Below are 20106 nucleotides of genomic sequence, written 5' to 3'. Positions count from 1 at the left end.
TAGCCAGCTGTTTATAGTCTTTAAAATTGGTAAAACTCATACTCCACACAAAAAAACTGGAAGGGCATGGAACGCCTGGGTGGCTCAGTTGGTTTAGCGTCCGATTTTTGATTTAGGTTCAGGTCACGATCTCACTGTTAGTGAGACAGCCCCATGTTGGGCTCTGCTTGGGATTCTCTGCCTCCCTCTCTCTGCCCCACACCAGCTCACACACACACACACTCTCTCTCTCTAAATAAACTGAAAAACAAAAACAACTGCAAGGGCATAGACGTCACCCACACAGACCCTGCAGTATATGTATGTGTGCTGGTTAAAGAAGTCTCCTAGAGTACCATCACAGTGAACAATCGAGACATAATAACATTGTGAGCTCACTGTGGACCCAGAAATCAAGTTGGTATTTTTGTCTTTAGATAAGACAATATTGTTGGTTCTGCAAATGTGGCTTTTCCTTGGTCAAATTCATCGTTGATTCTAGCTAGAATTGACAGGAGACGGTAGAATGTACCCATTCTAATTAGAGGACCTGGGTTCAAGTCCTCACTCTGGCAGATCCCAAAGGAGTAATAATACTCTGCTTTGTCTAACTCGCTGGTATGTTGTGAAGAGAAAGTACGAGAGTATCAGCAGGTAATCTGTGTGAAAACACTAATGCTTTTACTAAGTGCTAGGCACTATGCTGACTGTTTCACATAAAATATCTTCGATTTCCCTGACAACTCTAGGGGTGGATATTATTATTATAATTCCCCTTTGGCAGATGAAGAAATAACTAAGGCTCAGAGAGGTTTAGTGACTGGTCCAAGATCTGCTTGTAAGTAACAGTCAGAACTCAGATCCAAGACTAACTCCTTGGCCTCAGCTCCTAACCAGCTCCTAAACACCTCCTTAACTGACCTAAAGTGCATTGTAAACTCTAAAGTGCTATGGAGATTTTATGTTTTTAACCTATAACAATTTACCTGTAGCACCCATCTCTCTTTCACAGGGCACCCTTCACAGTGATAATTTATTGAGGGCTCATTTGTAAACAGCACTGACAACATTGTGACATTTTATAGCTAAGAGTATCCCCATGGGAGATAGAGCTTCTAGCTTTGTCTCAGATTAGTGGTCGAGTCTTAAATATTCTCTTTGCTATCGTTTGGCAAGGTGTCTGCCCAGGGCATTCAGTCCACACCCCTGAACCTGGCAGTGAACTGGCGGTGTGAGCCAGCAAGCACTGACCTGCGCATAGATTACAAATACAATACGGATGCAATGACAACTGCGGTGGCCCTCAACAACGTGCAGTTCCTCGTCCCCATAGATGGAGGGGTAACCAAGCTCCAGGCCGTTCTCCCACCAGCAGTCTGGTAAGGAGACCCCAGTCCCCTTCCTCTTTACCAATGGGCTCTTTCTGGGCAAAGGGATCACAGACTTCTTAGCATTTGTGTTTCCTACAGGAAGAGATCACAGCAGGCCTATGTGTCAGGGTTCAGAGCAGGAAACAGCAACCATTCTGTTCTGTTATTTTAAGCAGAAAATGATTTAACACAGGGATTCAGATGCTCACACGATGGTGGAAGTGCTAGAGGAATAAGCTTTAGGCTGGATCTCCAAGAATGTTTCCCAGAACACTGCAGAACTGGCCTGCCAGGGAAGCTGCTACCTCGGCCACAACCACGAAGCACAGATACCAGGAAGCTGCCCATGGAGCCATTGAATTCAAGAACTCACTGCTGCCATGTTGATCCAAGGATAAGAAAGTTCCTACCGGCACTGCCTTAACTACTCAACACTCACAGAACTGGAGCCTGGGCTGTATGGAGCACTTTGTTAGAAGATCCCCACATCTCAGTTGGGTTACTGGCTAGCAGAAAACAGCCACGAAAGTGGCAGGAGAATGGCCTCTGCCTCCCTTCTATCCTCCAAATCTCAAGCAGTGCATGTAATTGGTAGACCCTAACATGCATCTAGGACCCTAACTACAGGGGTGTCTAAGAAATGTAGGGTTTTGTTTTATAGCCTTCTGAGCTATAAAAAGACACCACTAGAGAAGGTATGGGAACAGATACTGAATAGACACTGCGTACCGATGGCAGTTGTTAAAAAGAACTTGTTCTCTTAGAAAAAATTACTCTAGTTTTTCCATGTGATTCTTAGAAGCAAAAAGGAGAACATTAAAAAGAAAGTCAGCCATATGATAGCTCCAACTTAAGTTACCTGAATTAATTGGTTAACATTTCTCATCTGTGTTTTCAGTAGCTGTGTCAAATAACTGCCTGTCTTCTACATGTTTTCCTATCTGACAGTGTTGTGGCTAGTTACAATAAGGAACAGAAAAAAGAGAGAATTATAGATGGATGGATAGATGGATGCATGGATGGATGGATGGATGCATAGATAGGTACGTAGGTAGATAGATAAAGCATAAATTGTAGTTAACATTTTCAAGATTCATTTTTTTAAGTTAGCCCTATCTAGAAAAAATACGGCATCCATTAGACAAAAACCTTTGCCTATGCAAAAGCCTTTTACCTATTTTATTTTTAGGAATGCTGAACAACAGAGAATATTGTGGAAGATTCCTGATATTTCTCAGAAGTCAGAAAATGGAGGTAATGTCATTGTAGGCTTATTTTAATTAATATTTAAGGCTGAAATAATTTTCAGGTATTAGAAAACTATTAGCAAAAATACACTTAGATTGAAAACAAGCAAAATATTTCACTTCACTTTGGTATATACTTATTTCAACCAATAAAAGCAAATAATTCCTGCATGAATCCTCTACTTCCCCTTTTCTGTCCACCCCCACATCAAACAGACTATTCTTCAGAGAAGAGCTTTTCATGAGACATGTTTTCATTTTGTATCAGATCTCAACTCTCTGCTAGTTTAGGTATTTCTTACTTTCTTGTGATATTAATCATAGCTTGGAAAATACATTGCCTTCCAAGTATCATGCTCCCAAATTTTGGAGTACCGTTTGTCTGAGTTACACTTTCATCAGTGTTCAAAAAGGAGTTCCTCATAATATTTCATAATAAATTTCATTCATTACCATTTTGTCACTGAAACATATACCATTGTCTAGTAAGTTAGATTGTGTATGTTAACTTTTGAATACAATTTCCAAAACTATATCCATCATGTTGTGTTGACTGTTACCTTGTAATGATACTCTTTTCTTAGGGGTGGGTTCTTTATTGGCAAGATTTCAGTTATCTGAAGGCCCAAGCAAACCTTCCCCATTGGTTGTGCAGTTTACAAGTGAAGGAAGCACCCTTTCTGGTTGTGACATTGAACTTGTTGGAGCAGGGTATCGGTTTTCACTTATCAAGAAAAGATTTGCTGCAGGTAAGTGGGTATCCTGTGAGTTTCATTTGCAAAAATAGTGTTGCCATAGCTACTCTTTCTTAAGAAGGAATAGTGTCTGATTTGCTCATCTTCTTTCTTTTCCTCTTCCCCACTCCCAATCCCCATTTCTCATCCCAGTTAGAAAGCAAACCAATTATAGAATGAGGTAAAAATGGGATAATAAACTGGAAATCAGAAATTAGAAAGGCCCTGACTATTTATCATGCCTCTGGTTCTGTTTCTTATGCAGGGATGACCAGTCATTCCCATTATATACATGTATACACTACGGTTAATGGAGTAAATCCTACTTTTACATATATATATATATATATATATATGGGCAAACAAAATATATATATATATATATATATATATATATATATATATGCAAACAAAATAAATGCTATTTGCCTTTGAATTTACCTCTTAACTGAAAACTTTTTCTCCAACAGGACTTCATAGGTTTTAGACTTGTTAGGCATAGCTGAGATCTGAGAAGATCTTTCACTTTAATATAAGTACCCTTAAAGAATCTAGGCCAGGTATCAGCAATGGTTGCCCATGAGCTGCAATGGCCGTGAGACAGGTTTTTGGCATATATAATAGTTGGTTGGCAAAGGAGTCCCCAATACTAGGGTGATTATACTTATCCATGACTTGCTGGGATAACAAGATATCAATGACTTGCTGGTTTTTATGCCTGCTATACTCGTGTAATTATCAGTTATAGCCCTTTCACTGTCAAAAAATGACCCAGGTTATATGGTTACTATTCTTGTAACAAGTTGGGTTCCCACATCCGGAAACAAATCCTCCACCCTATCCTAAAACCTAAACCTCTGCAAAGGATTCATTCGGAAATGTGAAAAGACAACTTGCTGGGCTGGGAAATTGAAAACTTAAAAAATTGCGCATATTTGATACTAGTATTGCTCTCCTCAAGATGCAGCGATTAGCTTCTAGTGGTAGGGCAGGAAGAATAAAAATGTTGCCCCCATATAATAATCACGTTATGGAAGGTAACTTGTTGATATGTTTTGTTTTGCAGGAAAATACTTGGCAGATAACTAATAAAATCATATGCAAGGATTTGGAGGATTCATATAATGGAGAACTGTTGTATGAGAAACAGGTTTTAATTTTGGTTTGATGAAAACAAACCAAAATCTGCACTCGGGATATATCTGCTGGAAATGTCAGTGACTTTCAGCAATGATTTCCCTCACACAATACCATGGTGACCAGTCTTACAGTATTTACTTCTAGGTGTAATATTGTTAATGGTTTTAAAATGTAATTATTGTATTTGTAAATTGTACTCATTCCAGTAAGGCAGTTAGACACTTGAGTTTTAGCATTTTACCATTCCTGAAATGGATGTAATTTCAACTGTGGTATGTAAATTTAATAGTAGTACTGTTGAATGGCACAATGCTTACAGAGGTAGATTGCATTTTGTCAATATATAAAATTTAAATATAATATTGATAGCTGTCATAAAGGGGGTGCCACATACAAAGAAAATTAAGTGGAACCAGGAAAAAAAAACACTTCCTTTTCCTCAATCCTTAGTATGTTTTACTCTAGTGCTAAATAAAAATTCTATCTTCAAATATTTAGTGGGTTAAATTCAGAAACTATTTCAGAAAAAAAATTCTAAAGTTACAGCATATTCAAGAAAAGCATTAATTACCACTTTTTAAAAAGCTTTTTTTTCAAACTGCAAATTTCATAAAAATGCAAACTGTGTAAACAGGACCTCTTATTTTTATAACTTGTGTAAAAAGGGAAAGCAATTCATATTTAAAGTTTAAGTATATGAAATTCTAACCAAGAGTAGAGAAGATGTTCAAGTCTTAACCTTGCCCCCCTCTATCTACAGTTTAGCAAATGTGGAGATTTGCTGAATAATATCAGACTAAAGCCAAAATTGTGATTTTAAAATTTCAAAACTTTCCATAGGTGAACTGGTTAACAGCTTTTGCACAATTACTCTGAACAGAGTCTCTCCCATCTAGCATGGAGAATGGTCACATATCTTTCTCTTTACCTACAGGAATCAAAACACTAAGATTGAAATCTCAGAAAAAAAAAATTTAGTTCCCTATTTAAGTCCAGAAGGAAAATTTTAATCATCATCATTTATATCATTTGGGAAGGAAAAAAAAAAGCTTTATAAATGAGATTATGAGATTCTATCCACATTGTACAATAAATTTCCTTTTGGCTAAGATTCATCATATGTAACTATAAATCGTTGCCACTCTTAGGGAACCAGGAAGAGAGTTATCAAAAATTTATGTCATGATTTCATTGTTGCAAGGTGTGATTAAAACTGTAATTACTCAGTCTGGCCTCACACTGGGGGGATTCAGAATGGAGAAGCACTTCTTCAGGGGTAGGTCACAGTTGTAAAACCTCCCTCCTCTGCCATCTGAAAATATAAAACTCCCTTTAAGTCATAGAGCTTTCTTTAAACATGAACCAATTCTTATTCTAAGTTACACTGTTAAATAACTGTAATTATTAAGCTGTTATATTTATCATTAGTTGATTAAGTTTTACATTCACTTATATTTGACAAAGAATCGTTAGCCCTTTAAATTTTAGAATCAAATTAAATTTTGTAAGTCTTACTTTTAAAAAGAGATTGTGACTGGCAATTGTTTATAGTGGAACTTTTTAAATTAATATTTGTACTTCTCAATCAGTGCTTGCTACCAAGAGAATGTTCAAAAAGGTCTGTTTCACCTCAGAAGAATTCCTACTATCCAAACACTCTCAGTTGCCTCCCCAAATAGTCTGGTATTGAAGTTTTTTGAACAAATTATTAATATACTCATTTTAAGTAAAGATACTCAATTTGATTTTGAAACCAAAATAGAAAATGCAAACTTTTCACTCCCATAAAACATAGGGAAAACTTCAAACACTGAAACCAATGGAGAATAAGCAGATAGTTGTAGGTAAGATAATTGAGAATTATCCAACATACAAATATAAAAATGCGTTTTTAAGTAATTCATGAGAAAACATATTGAATATTATGAGTACAAAGCATATTAAAAATGTGTAAATATTACTAGTTCTTATGTCTTGCTCTTTATATTTTATTTTATATAGTTCTAGCGTGAATTAGTAATTAAGCACAAGGGTTTTCTTTCAGAGTAATTTTGTTGATATTGTAAAAAATATAATTTAAAACATAGATTACAATAATTTCTAACATTATTCAAATGTTTCCAGGAACTAAATCTAAAACTATGGAGATCTCTTATGATCCCTTAATTAGGCTTTGTGAAACAGAATGGAAGTCATTGGCTTCATAATTATTAAACTTTCAATAACCAGAACCTCATTAGAGAATACATCCCTTCTCCTTTCAGAAAATAGGTCAAAGAATAACACAATAAACTCATATCAGGGATTTAGATTCTGGTGGGCTTTTTTTCAAACTTATAGTTTATACCTGTTATACCTGTATCTATAGTACTGTACAATAGAAATTCACATTAGGAAAAATAATCCTAGACAATGCAAGAGTCTCTGCTATTGAAAAAAACAACAACAACAACATTAAGTCAGGTTCATTATCAATTCCTAAAATTAAACAAAATGGGCAAGTATATAGTAATATTTTCAATACCAGGGGTTAAAATAAAAAGCAAGAGTTCTCATTAACCAGAACACCATTTCCTGAGATTTATGATTTTAAAAGTTTCTGTTCTAACAAGATAGAAAGTATGAATGATATTGCTTTATTTTGACAACATGGAAAGTATGTTTTTCTTTTTAAAATAAATTCCATATTTTCTTGATATTTTTAAAATAAATTCTTATTAAGAATTAGTCTGAATTTTACCATAGTTGGAATTTATAATTCCTAAGAATTAAATTTTTAATTATTTTTAGAGCTCTGTTCTTCTCTACACTTACAGCCAAACTGAAAAGTCACTGTATGGTATTTGGGAACATATTTAACCTATAGAGAAAGAATGTTGACATTTCAAATGGTTTTCAGTAAATAGAGATGCTTTATTTTTGTTTTTATGTATTTTTACTCAATCTTAATCTGCAAAGTGTTTGAGGCAATAATTTTACACATTGTCATTTCTAAATCTTCTTTAAAGAAACCTGGTAACTACATTAACTCTACCACTAACTCCTGCTGTGTGATGTTGGACAAATCACTACCCTTCTCAGTTTCTCATCCTTAGAATGAAGGATTGGGATTGCCAGTGATTTTCAAGCTTTTCTTAACAGCAGGACTTTTTTCTACTAAAGTTGCACATGGAATTCTGTTAAACAAAACAGTTCAAAGCCATGAATGAGTTCCTTCAGCAGTTTAAATCTGTGCCCCCCCCCCAACCAACACTATTTAAACACCATCATAACGTATCAACAATCTATAAAATTTTTCCCGCCTCTGAAGTTCCATGATTCTACTAGACTCAGATGGATCCACTTGGGGGGGTTCATAAGAAAACTTGTACAATCACAGTGATTGACTGATGTATAATAAAAATTTATACTTACTGGAGTGCTTACCATATACCAGTCAATATAGATATTAGCTCATTTAATCCTTATATCAACCCAAATGTTGTAGGTACTCTTTTTAATTCCTATTTTACAAATGATGACATTGAGGCTTAGATTAATTAATTTGCCCAAAGTGACACTGAAGCTGGAAGTAACCCAGTTATCTTGACTGCAGAGGGAGCCGCTGGCCAGTTTTGCTTGTTCATTCTGGGAAATAAATTCTACATATTCCATTTGAATCCCAAGGTTAAAAGGTGCTATGAAAAATTAGTATCAAAATATGGGTAATTGTAATAGCAAAATTGTTGGAAAAGAGTATGTTTCTCAAATTATGACTTTTGGACTGTTTGCATTAACATTCATTTAAAGGACAATGATTTTGGCTCAGTCACCACCACATCCCCAGAGCTTAGAAGATAGTAGCACATCAATAAGTTTACATTGAATGAATAAATCTCTAGGGATACTATTTAGTAATATGTATTTTGACAAGCACCCAAATTTTGAGAATCACTGCCCTAATAGGTCTCTGAGGTCCTTCTTAGTTATGACATTTTATCAGATTTTAGACATTAACTGTAAGTCAAATATCACTTTTCTAGTGAGCTTATTTTTTCACTCAGTCCATTTAACTTTCCCCAATCTTAAAAAAAAAAAAAAAAAAAAAGATTCAGGGCTTTTTCTAGAGTTGCTTAGAGTTCTCCTGTTATGCTATCTCTGTGTCAAAGTGGCTTGAAATTCATTCTCTCATTTTCATATTTCTGTCCTTTTCATCAATGTCTTAAAAGACTAAGAGAAACTGTAGGGAGACTGCAAGTTCTCACTCATTGCAAATACAAAGTCCTAATAAATGTCTTCCTCCTTGCAAGAGACACTCAGACAGATATGTAACTTGTGAGTTGACCCTATTTATTTTGTACGTCTTTGAACTGGATGCTGTATAAGCATGGACTGGTGTCATTCTATAGGAGTTGCACCAACCATTTTTATTTTTCCTTTATTTTTTTTTCCGAAATAACCACACTGTCAATTAAATTTGAATGACACAGTAAAATGTGCAGATATCTACTAAGAAGATGAGTTGTGGAGTTTGCTATTTTTTTTAAGCCTTCTTTTTCCTTAGATTATGCATTCAGCAAAATCCCATTCAGTTTAAAAATATTCATTTTGCTACATGGTTTTTTGACCAGCAATTTTTTTCAATGCAAGTATAATTTTGTTATGATATCAAAAGGTGGGTGATCTCTAAATATTGCTTCAAAAGTTAATATAAGTAAAAATGATGTTTCCTTGAAATAAGTCAAATTAAATTGTTGATACAAATGGACAAATCAATCTATGTTACATTGATTAAAGAGTGTTCCGATGATCCCCCCCCTCCCCACTACCTTTTACTATGTGCACTTCTGTCTTGAGGCTTTATTGGATTTTCCTGCTTCTTTTGTGGGTTTTCTTCCATTTAGCAAACAGCATCTAAATGCCATTCCCTCACTCATGAATTAAACATGGACGCCATTACATTATATTTTGTGCATGGAGTGTATGGAGGAAAAATGAGGTAGGAGTCCTATATTTAAATCTCCAAATATTAAAAAACAAACAACAACAAACGAAAACCCACTAGCTTTTCTTTATGTCATTGCTTTGATGTTCTGTCGTCTTCTGTAGGCTAGAGTTGCAATTTTAATATCTAATTCAAACTGAAATATTCTTCTTGAAGGAATGTCAAATTTTCGGGTCTATTAAGGTGATCATGGTCATACCTCTTCATTATCCCTCATGTTTAATATCTGATTTCTATCTTCAACGAGTATTCTTGTGAGAGAAAGGCACCTCCTTATTGACATTCACCATAAGTATAATAATTTATTCTCCACGTATAACTTCTAAAGTTATTTTTCCTTTGACTTATAGTATTTTTGATTGTCTCCTTCTATCCCTAGGATAGTAGATTGCTTGTTCTAAATACATCTTTAAGCTTATAAGAACAGATGTTTCAATGAGAAGCAAATATATTTTTATGTGTCACTTAATGCCTGAAAGAAAAATAAGTAATGGAAACTTCTACTGCATTCACCTATATTCCAGTATTTTCCAAATTGTGTCCCGGTCTACTGGTTCTGACAAATGTTCACAGTGGCCTGCGAATACATGATCTTATGCCATAGTCCCCACCCCTCGGACATTGATAATAAAGGTCAGTGTTTTAATGAAGCTTAAGAAAGTTATTAAATCACAAGAACACTTTTTTTTTCCCAAACACACCTTGAAGAAACTTGAGAAAAGTTTTCTTTTTAACACCAGCTTACATATCCTTCAAGGACTGCAAATAATACAACCAGGAATGTTTTGAAAGGATGCTTCTGGGTCTTTGAAAAATCCCTACCATTTCAAATCAATTAGTATTTATTTTAAGTTTCATTAGTATATCTTAGTGAATTTAACTTTATCCCCTAAAATATTCAAAATAAAACAATGAAGTTGTTTTAGTATATTAATTTTTTAAGTATCATGTTTAAGGTCTGTACTAATGACCAGCACATCAGGCTGCCATCTGTTGAAAACAATCCAAATTCTTTACAGAGTGGAATTACTGCTAATGGACAACCTTTGATAATATTTTATTAAACAGCTTTAAGAAATTGAATCATGATATCTCAACACTGACAGCATTTTTACATAATCTTGTTAGAAACTATATAAAAACGTTTTTTTAAATGAGAGGGATACATTATTTAGCAAGGATTTTGCAGAACTGTACACTCTATTAGTAAGCATTTTCCAGTTCTTTTTTTGCTATGCTTTATTTTGAAATCAATTGTTTTTACTCAAAATCAGCAAAATTCCTTTAAAAAAATTCCTGGACAAACCGATTCAGAATAAAGCTGAAATCACTTTACACTTCTCTAAATATAGCTCAATTTTTAATTCATTCAGAGTTTGTGAATCAGCTTGATAGATGACAAGCCATTTATCATTTTAAAATATTACATCGAATGAGTGTATCATGTGAATGTTAATTCCATCTCATTTGTTCAGCTGTATATTACTTCATTGACATTTTCTCCACCTTTTGTCTTTTTTTGGCAAAACTAATGCTTAGTGTTATTCATACATACATCATTACTTTAAACTATTTTAAATAATACACCAAATAACTATCGCTGGGATCACTGTCCCAAGGTCCAAAGCCAGATTGTTTTCTTTTCCTTGTGAGAGGTGATAGGATGATAATTCTTATAGCTGTGTTGGTTTTGCTGGTCAGTATTGAATTCTTGCTTTGTTAAATGGATGTGCATGAAAGAGATTGGTTCCTGTCTGATCTGTTTCTCTCTCAATTTAAGAGAGTTGGAAAATTGCTGTTGAATACATTTTCTGGAAAAAGCCAAGTGTTGGTATGATGATATGCTAATCTTATCTATGAGTAGAGCTTCACTACAGGCTAAGCAGTCATTTATAGAGCTGGCTTTTTTTTAACTGTTTGAATATTGTTGGGTTTCAATATACAATTTTTTTTTAATTTTTCACTTTCCGTACGAAAAAAAATCTATGAATGAAATGATCAGATTTTAATGTTCATGCCTACTAAGTGTCATCCATTTTTTTTTTACTTTAACAATAAGAGAGATTAGGAAAAGAATGTCAGAAATTTTCCTGTGTTTCTAAATGTAATAAAATTCAGTCAGTTGTCTTTCTTAAGGAAAATGCTGTTCGTATATACTTGAATTTCAGTTGGTGGTAGCCTTTATTTAGAATTCCCCCCATGATCTTTATAGCAACAGTAAGCTGAATTTCTTTATGACCTGTACGGAGTATATAATTTCACAAAATTCCTTGAGCATAAAATATTTATAAAAGACATTGTGGATTAAAATACTCAAGTATATTTTTAAAATCTTGTTAAAAAGTTGATGCCTGGCTCTTTTTCCTACGTGTTGTAATTCAACAGAGAGTACTTTTATTCCCATAGACGTTACTGCTTTGTCTATGATGAAAGCTTTACTGCTTCTGCGCTGTGCTCAAGAAGAGAAACAGCAAAAGAAGCAAGGGCTGGCTGCAGCAAAGCTCGCTGTTGAGCAATGGTGACGTGAATGTGTAGTACTGATTTATTGAAGATAATCATGAGAACATTTTAACGTTACTTGCCTTATGAGTTAGAAAAGGTGTGGATATCATTTTTTTTTGTAAATAATGATTTTTACAAATGTTTTTTCTGTCATAATTTTCCCGATCACCCATTTCACAAATCCTGAATATGCAATTATTTATCATGACACATTACTGCAACAAGGGTTCCCGTTTCAGAACAAAGTTTAATTATACATGAGATCAAGATGAAATATCTGAGTAAGTTGTTATTTACATGTGATTTTTTTTTCTGAAAAATAAATGAAAACTCTAAAAATAAATTGAGTTGTGAACCTCTTTTATCAGCAGCCGCTTAAAATTTTATCACATTTCTGGAAAGTGCTGTCGCATGTTTAGGGTGGGCAAAGCAGGCGAAAGGTTTGGCACAGTGCAAAAGTTTTAGAGTTGGACAAATCCAGCTCCGTGATTTAACTACAGGCTTGAGCATGCTACTCAATGATTCTTCATTCTTATCTTAAAAAAAAAAAAAAAAAATGGAGTTAATGTTCCTTTATCATGGGGCCAACGAACAGTTTAAATGAGATAATCTTTATCAGTCACCTAATAGTTCCTGCCTACTACATAGTAGACACTCAATAAACAATCCTTTCCTGTTCTTATTTGTCTATGAATAGGCATTGGGATGGAACCAGAACACTTTATTGATCTTTCTCTGGCTCTACGGTTATCCCAGTGTATTGCTATTGTAAGCTAATGCTGACTGCACTGAGCACTCAATCAAGGGACATGTGCCAAGCTAGTGACTTAGAGGCATTATTTTATTTCTATCTCCAGTGATTGTGCACTATGTAAGGTTCTTTCAAGGGTTTGGTTTGTTTGCTTCGGGTTGAGGGAAGGAGCCTGGAGTTAATTATTAAGGAAATTAAGGACGAAGGGCCTATTAGATACGGCAGGTGGCTCCTCAAGCCCAAACAGCCTCCATTTCAAAGCTTCTTAAACTTTAAGAGGTTGGGAAGAGAACTGTTAAGGAAAGTGAAGGAGCCGTATTTGCAAGGCACAGGAGATAAATCCATACGCTGCACGGCCCTGCGCATGTTATTTAAGATCTCAGAATCTCAATTTTCTCTATCTGTAAAAGGTTAACAACCTTCCCTTGACAGACTTGTTGGGACAACTAAATAAAACGGAAGCTGTTTTCCAAGTATCTGGTAAATATTAGCTCTCAACAAATTATCCCTCTGATGGCGTATCTGTACCTTGGAGCCTCAGGGATCTGGGGATCTGGGAAAGCGAAGGGGGGCTCTACTTTCTCTTTGTGCCTCAGATTTCCTGCCCCAGGAAACCGCACTCCTGCCCTTGGCGTTCAGGGAAAAGGGACCTGGATGAGGGCTCCGTGGGCTGCTGCTTGGGTCCCAGAGGACCTCGCCGTAGGATGAACCGGTTCCCTCCAGCTCACAGCCACCCCGGGGCACAAACGGGCTCAGGGCGTCCTCCGCTGGGCAGAGACGATGAGATCCTTAATCCTTAGGGCAGCTCAGAGGACCACGCAGCTACTATGCCCCTCCCCGGGCGGGCAGAGGAGTCTGTTTGAGGAAGTCACCCTGGAGACCCGGCGCGGAGCACACGGGGAGTGCGCGGGCGGCCGCAGGCGGAGGGAGACGTGGGCGGCGGCGGCCTCGCCGTGCGCCGCAAGCTCCCGCAGTGGAGGAGAGGGAGGTCCAGGAGGCCCCTGGCGGAGCCGCGGCTCCAGCGCTGCTGTGGGTAAGCGCTCACTCTCCGCGGCCCCTGGGGGTGGGAGCGGAGAAGATAGAGCAGGTGGGAGGGTTGCCGAGGAGGGAGGGCCCTGTGGTAAGAAATGGCCTGTCTGCGCTGGCTTTGGCCTCCCTGAAGCCTACCCCTCCTCCCCACGACAAATGGGAGAAAGTGGCCCCAAATCACTGGAAGTAAGTCTTGGCCTTTCGTCCCTACCCCCTCCACCCCCCACCCCCCTTCGGACCTCCTGCATGTCTGAGCTTTAGGGTGATGCCTAGTACAGAGCTGGCCAGCTTGGTCTGCTCCTTGAGAGCGATGAGTCCTCTGCAGCACTGAGGCCCGGCAACACTGGGCGGCCACACCCTTGGGGACCTCTAGATCCCAACTCTGGAAATGAGTGAGCAGACCAAGGTCTATCTTTGTCGCTTTGGATCAGAACCTGAATGACCCACTTAATGAGGTTCAGTGTGCCCTACCACACGCATAGACACATGTAGGCACTCACAGTCATATACACAGACACACACAGACACTTATACACACAAGCATACACAGATGCCCACACTCACACACCGCACACACACAAGACGCACACCCACATTCAGTACACAGACACAGAGCACACAAAGGTTCACACACAGACACACAGGCACACACTCACTTGGGTGCACAGATAATCAATAGCTCATACACACAGGGGCACACACGGGTACACACAGGCATACACTTACACCCATGTACACCGACACTCATACACACAGCCTCACACACTCATGCCCACACAGGCACACACCCACAGAGGGATGCTCACGCTCATGCACACACTCACACAGGCACACAATCACACACACACCCCTCACTGCCTCCCTTCCAGCACACAATACTTCTGCCAAATCTGTGTGCCCTTTGCCTCTCTACTCTGCCGCTGATCACGCTGAGGTTTTTAGATTGTATACTTGTCTGCCCTACCCGCTCAACTGCCAGCTCCTTGAAAGCAGGGACTCTGTTTTAGTTCTTTTTAGTGTCTAGGACAGTGTCTCCTTATTAGGGCTCTCAGATTTACAGATTATAAAATAATTTAAATGACTATCTAAATTTCTATGTAGGCAATAGAGCAGTAGACCTACAGTCTAAATTCTGGGAATCCATTCCTACTGGCAGCTTTTTGACAAGCATTTGAGAAAAGGAAGTAGGTTTTCTAATAAAATACTTTGCTTAAGGTTAAGTTCTGTGTGCTGTTTACAAAGTAAATCTCTTTGGCTTGAAAAAAATACCCTTTGGGGAAGAAAATTTTAATTTTTAAAGTACTAACAACAGCAACACATATTACTTAGCCAACTTTTATCAGGATTAATTTGGGGGGGGAGGCAATAAAAAATACTGCTTTCTGACATGGAATATCTTTCTTCCACACAAGGGTATCATTTCTCAGTGACTTAACCTCTTCTGCTATTAAGCATTTAGCTGAAGCTTAATATCTGCTTATGTGAATTATACTATTGCATAGATAAAAGTTAGAGGAGTTATCATATTTCCAATTATACTGATCAGAATAACAACATGTACTCATTACTCTCAAGGAAAGTGCACATCCCCATTCAAAAATTGTAGAAGACTATTCTTTGTTTTTTGTAGTTTTTTAAAATTTTTTTAACGTTTATTTATTTTTGAGACAGGGAGAGACAGCATGAATGGGGGAGGGTCAGAGAGAGAGGGAGACACAGAATCTGAAACAGGTTCCAAGCTCTGAGCTGTCAGCACAGAGCCTGACGCGGGGCTCAAACTCACGGACCACGAGATCATGACCTGAGCCAAAGTCGGATGCTTAACCAACTGAGCCACCAAGGCACCCCTATTCTGTGTTTTTTAATCTAGAATGAGTCTCTGTGTTATTCTAACTAAAATGTTTTCAGATCTTCCATCTGCTATTTTACAAAGTTGCTTTCCATAGGCTATGATGATGTCAGACATTGCTAAAGACAGAATGGCTCATTCTGTGAAGAAAAGGGGAAGTATGTCTTCTCTAAGTGGTCAAGAATTCTGGCAGAAAGAACTTCACAGGTGCACCAAAAAGTGAGTAACTGAATGTCTAATAACCTAAGTTTGATTATTGAGTAAACCGATTCATAATGCTTATCAGAAGAAACAAATTCCTTTGGGACATAAAAAGAGAGAAAATGGGCAAGTACAACATTCGGGTCACCTTTTGGGGCTATATTTTACAAAAGAAAGAAAACGAGAGTGAGAAAATCTAAGTGATATGTTGATTCCGGCAGCATCTTTTTACTATTTCAAGGAGCACCCCAAAAAAAATCATCTACTCAAAAGAAATGCCATATGCGATGTGGATAAGCTGCATCTTACATGTCTCTTAAATTCTTCTCAATATCATATCAATGAATAGATTTTGCATTTTACAATCTCTCTCTATATAGGGTATATATACATATATATAATGCATTTATCATTGTTTTATACAAATTTCGTGATGTATTTTCAGTAGTGTCCCTTTAAATGGCTGCATAAGACTTTGTCTGTTTATAATTCTGGGCTAGTTAGCCATGCCCCAATTCTTGGGCATTTTAAGTCTGTTTCCACTTTTTTTTTCTTTTTCACTATATAATAAGTTTCTACTTGTTTTCTTTCCAGAAGTATGATTAGTGGGTCAAAAGGTAATAAGTACATTTTTTGGCTCTTGATGCATATTGCATTTGCTCTCTTAAAAAGATTAATTAATTTTTAATACTTGCATGGCATTTCTTTTTGACTGCCATTGGGAAGAAAACAAAGCAAATTATCTGACGCAGAGGTCAATGAATTTATATAATAGACTTTCTTTCTTAACGATTTCTGTGGGATTGGAGGATGTGGTATAGAAATCCCCATGGTTTGGGCAGCAAGAGCTGGTGTGTTCTGTGGAGCAGAAACCAGAAAACCTGGAATAGATTTGCATTATATTTCTGAAATCAAATCTTTCCACTTTCAGAGTGTATTAATGTACTTATTTAAAAGTCTGCTTTCCAACCCTGATGTTTGTGGATTACAAATACAGCCTTTTTCACAGATAGGAGATGTAATGGAGTAGCAGTCTCACCTAATGTCAGAAGTAAAGCTGGGGGAAAAATTAACTTCAACAACTTTTGCTTCTGACCCTAAGCCCTTTTGGCTGCTAGTCCCAATTTAAGTGTAAGAGGTTTTTGTTCTTTTCAAATTTGTATTTACGTTCTAGTTAGTTACTATAGAGTGCAATATTGGTTTGAGAAATAGAATTCAGTGATTCATCACTTACATACAACACCCAGCACTCATCATAAACAAGTGCCCTCCTTAATGCCATCTAGCCCTCACCCATCTAGCCCATCCCCCACCCGCTTCCCTTCATAGCCCTCAGTTTGTTCTCTATCTTTAAGAATCTCTTATGGTTAGTGTAAGAGTTCTTTATAAAATTATTTTAAAATAACTGTTAGCTTAAATTCAACTTTTTTCAAGAAAATATTTATAATATAGGGCACCTGGGTGGCTCAGTCAGTTGAACATTCAACTTTGGCCCAGGTCATGATCTCACGGCTTGTGAGTTCAAGCCCTGCGTCGGGCTCTGTGCTGACAGCTCTGAGTCTGGAGCCTGCTTCGGATTCTGTGTCTCCCTCTCTCTCTCTGCTCCAACCCCACTCTCTCACTCTCAAAAATAAATAAGCCTTTAAAAAAAAGAAAATATTTATAATAGTCTAACATAAATCATGTTTCTGCAATTAAAAAAAAAACCTGCTCTTATCTGAAGACTAAACTGTCATTCCTATTTGCATCTTTTTCATTTACATCTTCCCTTTCAAGGAAAATTAGAAAGTCATATAGAATCAGAACATGGCCAAATTTAAATAATTAGGGAGCGCTCTTTTCTAAGTTTATTTATTTATTTATTTGGGGGGGGGGGGAAACCTGCACATGAGTGGGGGAGGGGGAGAGAGAGAGAAGGTGAGAGAATTCCAAGCAGGCTCCAGACTCCGAGCTGTCAGCACAGAGCCCCACAAAGGACTGGAGCTCACAAACACTGAGATCGTGACCTGAGTCAAAATCAGGAGCCCGTTACTTAACTGACCAAGCCACCCAGGTGCCCTTAGAGAGAGAGCATTCTTTTTTAATTGATGAAATACAAATACAAATCAAAAGTAACAAAAATACAGAAATCATATTTACCAACACAGTAGGGTAGATTTTTCACTAGCTATCATTTAATTGATAATTTTATTGATGTATTTCAAAGTTAGAAATTTGAACTCTCAAAACATTCAGGAAGGATCCTCTACTTTAATACTTTTTCCTTAAAAGTCAAATGACCAGCTTCCAAATACCTTTGCAAATGCAGAGGCCATTTGGGAGGCTGCATCCTGTGCTCTAACTCCTATTTACTCACTGAGACCAGACTACAAGTGATTTTCCTTTACAAAATGAGTCTTCACGTACTAGAAAATTCGAAAGCTCAGTGGCTATCAAATGAAGACATTGTTTTGAATTTGCAGTTTTATGGGAAAGCACATACCTTTCATTTGAAAGTTATTTAAAAACAATTTTTGATTAAACTGATTTCAATAGTATAAAGCCTATCCTGAAATATGCTCATTTTTTATGTACATTACCTCATTTAATCTCCCCAGCATTAATCCCACCAGGTAGATCTTATTCTCACCATTTTACCATCAAATAACTGAGGCTTACAGGTCAAGAAATGATTTAATGACTAGGGTACAGTCCTAGATCATGAGTAAGGTATATAGGATCCACAGACCCTTGCCTGCTTGTCTAGCACTGTGTTCTCCACTATCCTGCTTGCATCCTACTCTCCAGTCATACTCAACTTCCACATTTATAATCCTTCAGTGCTCTGCCTTGCCTCCAGCCATTGCCACATGTTGCTTTCCCATGGGGTGCCCTTGTCTGAAATGCTCTTCTTACACTCTGGCTTCCTTCTCCTCCTCCTCGAGGAGTTAGCTCCACCTTCATCTTTCCAGGAAGCGCTCTCTAACTACTCAACTACAACCACTTCCACTTCCAGTGATTGGGTTGAGGTGGATGTTCTTCCTTTCTGCTCCTGTTGCTTTTCTCTTCTACATGCTACTGGATTTGGCTGTTTTCTTGTCTGTTGCTCTTGTTAGATTATGGACTTATTTGCCTTTATAGCAGTAAACACACTGATAAGGAGGGCAAAGAAGAGTAGGAAGTAGACCTACTTGGAAAGGTGCTTCTTGGGTGTGATGTAAGATCAGCATAGATTCAGCCTTCCATTCTTGGTTTCTCTGTCTACAGTCTTTTACAGTAGTAACTAATTCTTACCATTGATCTTTGGGCATAATGGATATCTGAAGTGCCTTCTGAATTGTGAAAGGAAGATTGAATTTATATTCACTATAATTATTGTTTTTTGGTTTTTTAAATCCATTTATTTTATTTTTTTTTCAATATATGAAATTTATTGTCAAATTGGTTTCCATACAACACCCAGTGCTCATCCCAAAAGGTGCCCTCCTCAATACCCATCACCCACCCTTCCCTCCCTCCCACCCCCCATCAACCCTCAGTTTGTTCTCAGTTTTTAAGAGTCTCTTATGCTTTGGCTCTCTCCCTCTCTAACCTCTTTTTTTTTCCTTCCCCTCCCCCATGGGTTTCTGTTAAGTTTCTCAGAATCCACATAAGAGTGAAAACATATGGTATCTGTCTTTCTCTGTATGGCTTATTTCACTTAGCATCACACTCTCCAGTTCCATCCACATTGCTACAAAAGGCCATATTTCATTCTTTCTCATTACCACGTAGTACTCCATTGTGTATATAAACCACAATTTCTTTATCCATTCATCAGTTGATGGACATTTAGGCTCTTTCCATAATGTGGCTATTGTTGAAAGTGCTGCTATAAACATTGGGGTACAAGTGCCCCTATGCATCAGTACTCCTGTATCCCTTGGGTAAATTCCTAGCAGTGCTATTGCTGGGTCATAGGATAGGTCTATTTTTAATTTTTTGAGGAACCTCCACCCTCTTTTCCAGAGTGGCTGCACAAATTTGCATTCCCACCAACAGTGCAAGAGGGCTCCCGTTTCTCCACATCCTCTCCAGCATCTATAGTCTCCCGATTTGTTCATTTTGGCCACTCTGACTGGCGTGAGGTGATATCTGAGTGTGGTTTTGATTTGTATTTCCCTGATGAGGAACAATGTTGAGCATCTTTTCATGTGCCTGTTGGCCATCCGGATGTCTTCTTTAGAGAAGTGTCTATTCATGTTTTCTGCCCATTTCTTCACTGGGTTATTTGTTTTTCAGGTGTGGAGTTTGGTGAGCTCTTTACAGATTCTGGATACTAGCCCTTTGTCTGATACATCA

General features: G+C 37.4%; 2 protein-coding genes across 2 annotated transcripts in view; both read left to right on the top strand.

Annotated features, from left to right (window-relative positions):
- Positions 1 to 12299, top strand: part of SGIP1 (SH3GL interacting endocytic adaptor 1) — a 202901-nt gene extending 190602 nt beyond the window's left edge. Inside the window, exons 23-26 of the mRNA XM_019448970.2 lie at positions 1156 to 1358; positions 2539 to 2603; positions 3181 to 3345; positions 4397 to 12299. Coding sequence (XP_019304515.2) covers positions 1156 to 1358; positions 2539 to 2603; positions 3181 to 3345; positions 4397 to 4419 — 456 coding nt within the window. The 3' untranslated portion in view covers positions 4420 to 12299. The remainder of the gene's footprint in view (positions 1 to 1155; positions 1359 to 2538; positions 2604 to 3180; positions 3346 to 4396) is intronic.
- A 216-nt stretch (positions 12300 to 12515) lies between these two features.
- Positions 12516 to 20106, top strand: part of DYNLT5 (dynein light chain Tctex-type family member 5) — a 30879-nt gene continuing 23288 nt past the window's right edge. The window contains exons 1-2 of the mRNA XM_019448960.2: positions 12516 to 13740; positions 15683 to 15804. Coding sequence (XP_019304505.1) covers positions 15686 to 15804 — 119 coding nt within the window. The 5' untranslated portion in view covers positions 12516 to 13740; positions 15683 to 15685. The remainder of the gene's footprint in view (positions 13741 to 15682; positions 15805 to 20106) is intronic.

This window comes from Panthera pardus, unplaced genomic scaffold (assembly GCF_024362965.1).
Source record: "Panthera pardus isolate Hobbes unplaced genomic scaffold, ASM2436296v1 HiC_scaffold_11, whole genome shotgun sequence".
Classification (NCBI taxonomy): Eukaryota; Metazoa; Chordata; class Mammalia; order Carnivora; family Felidae; genus Panthera; species Panthera pardus.
The sequence above is the reverse complement of the archived record's forward strand: the minus strand, read 5'-3'. Positions and strand labels throughout refer to the sequence as shown.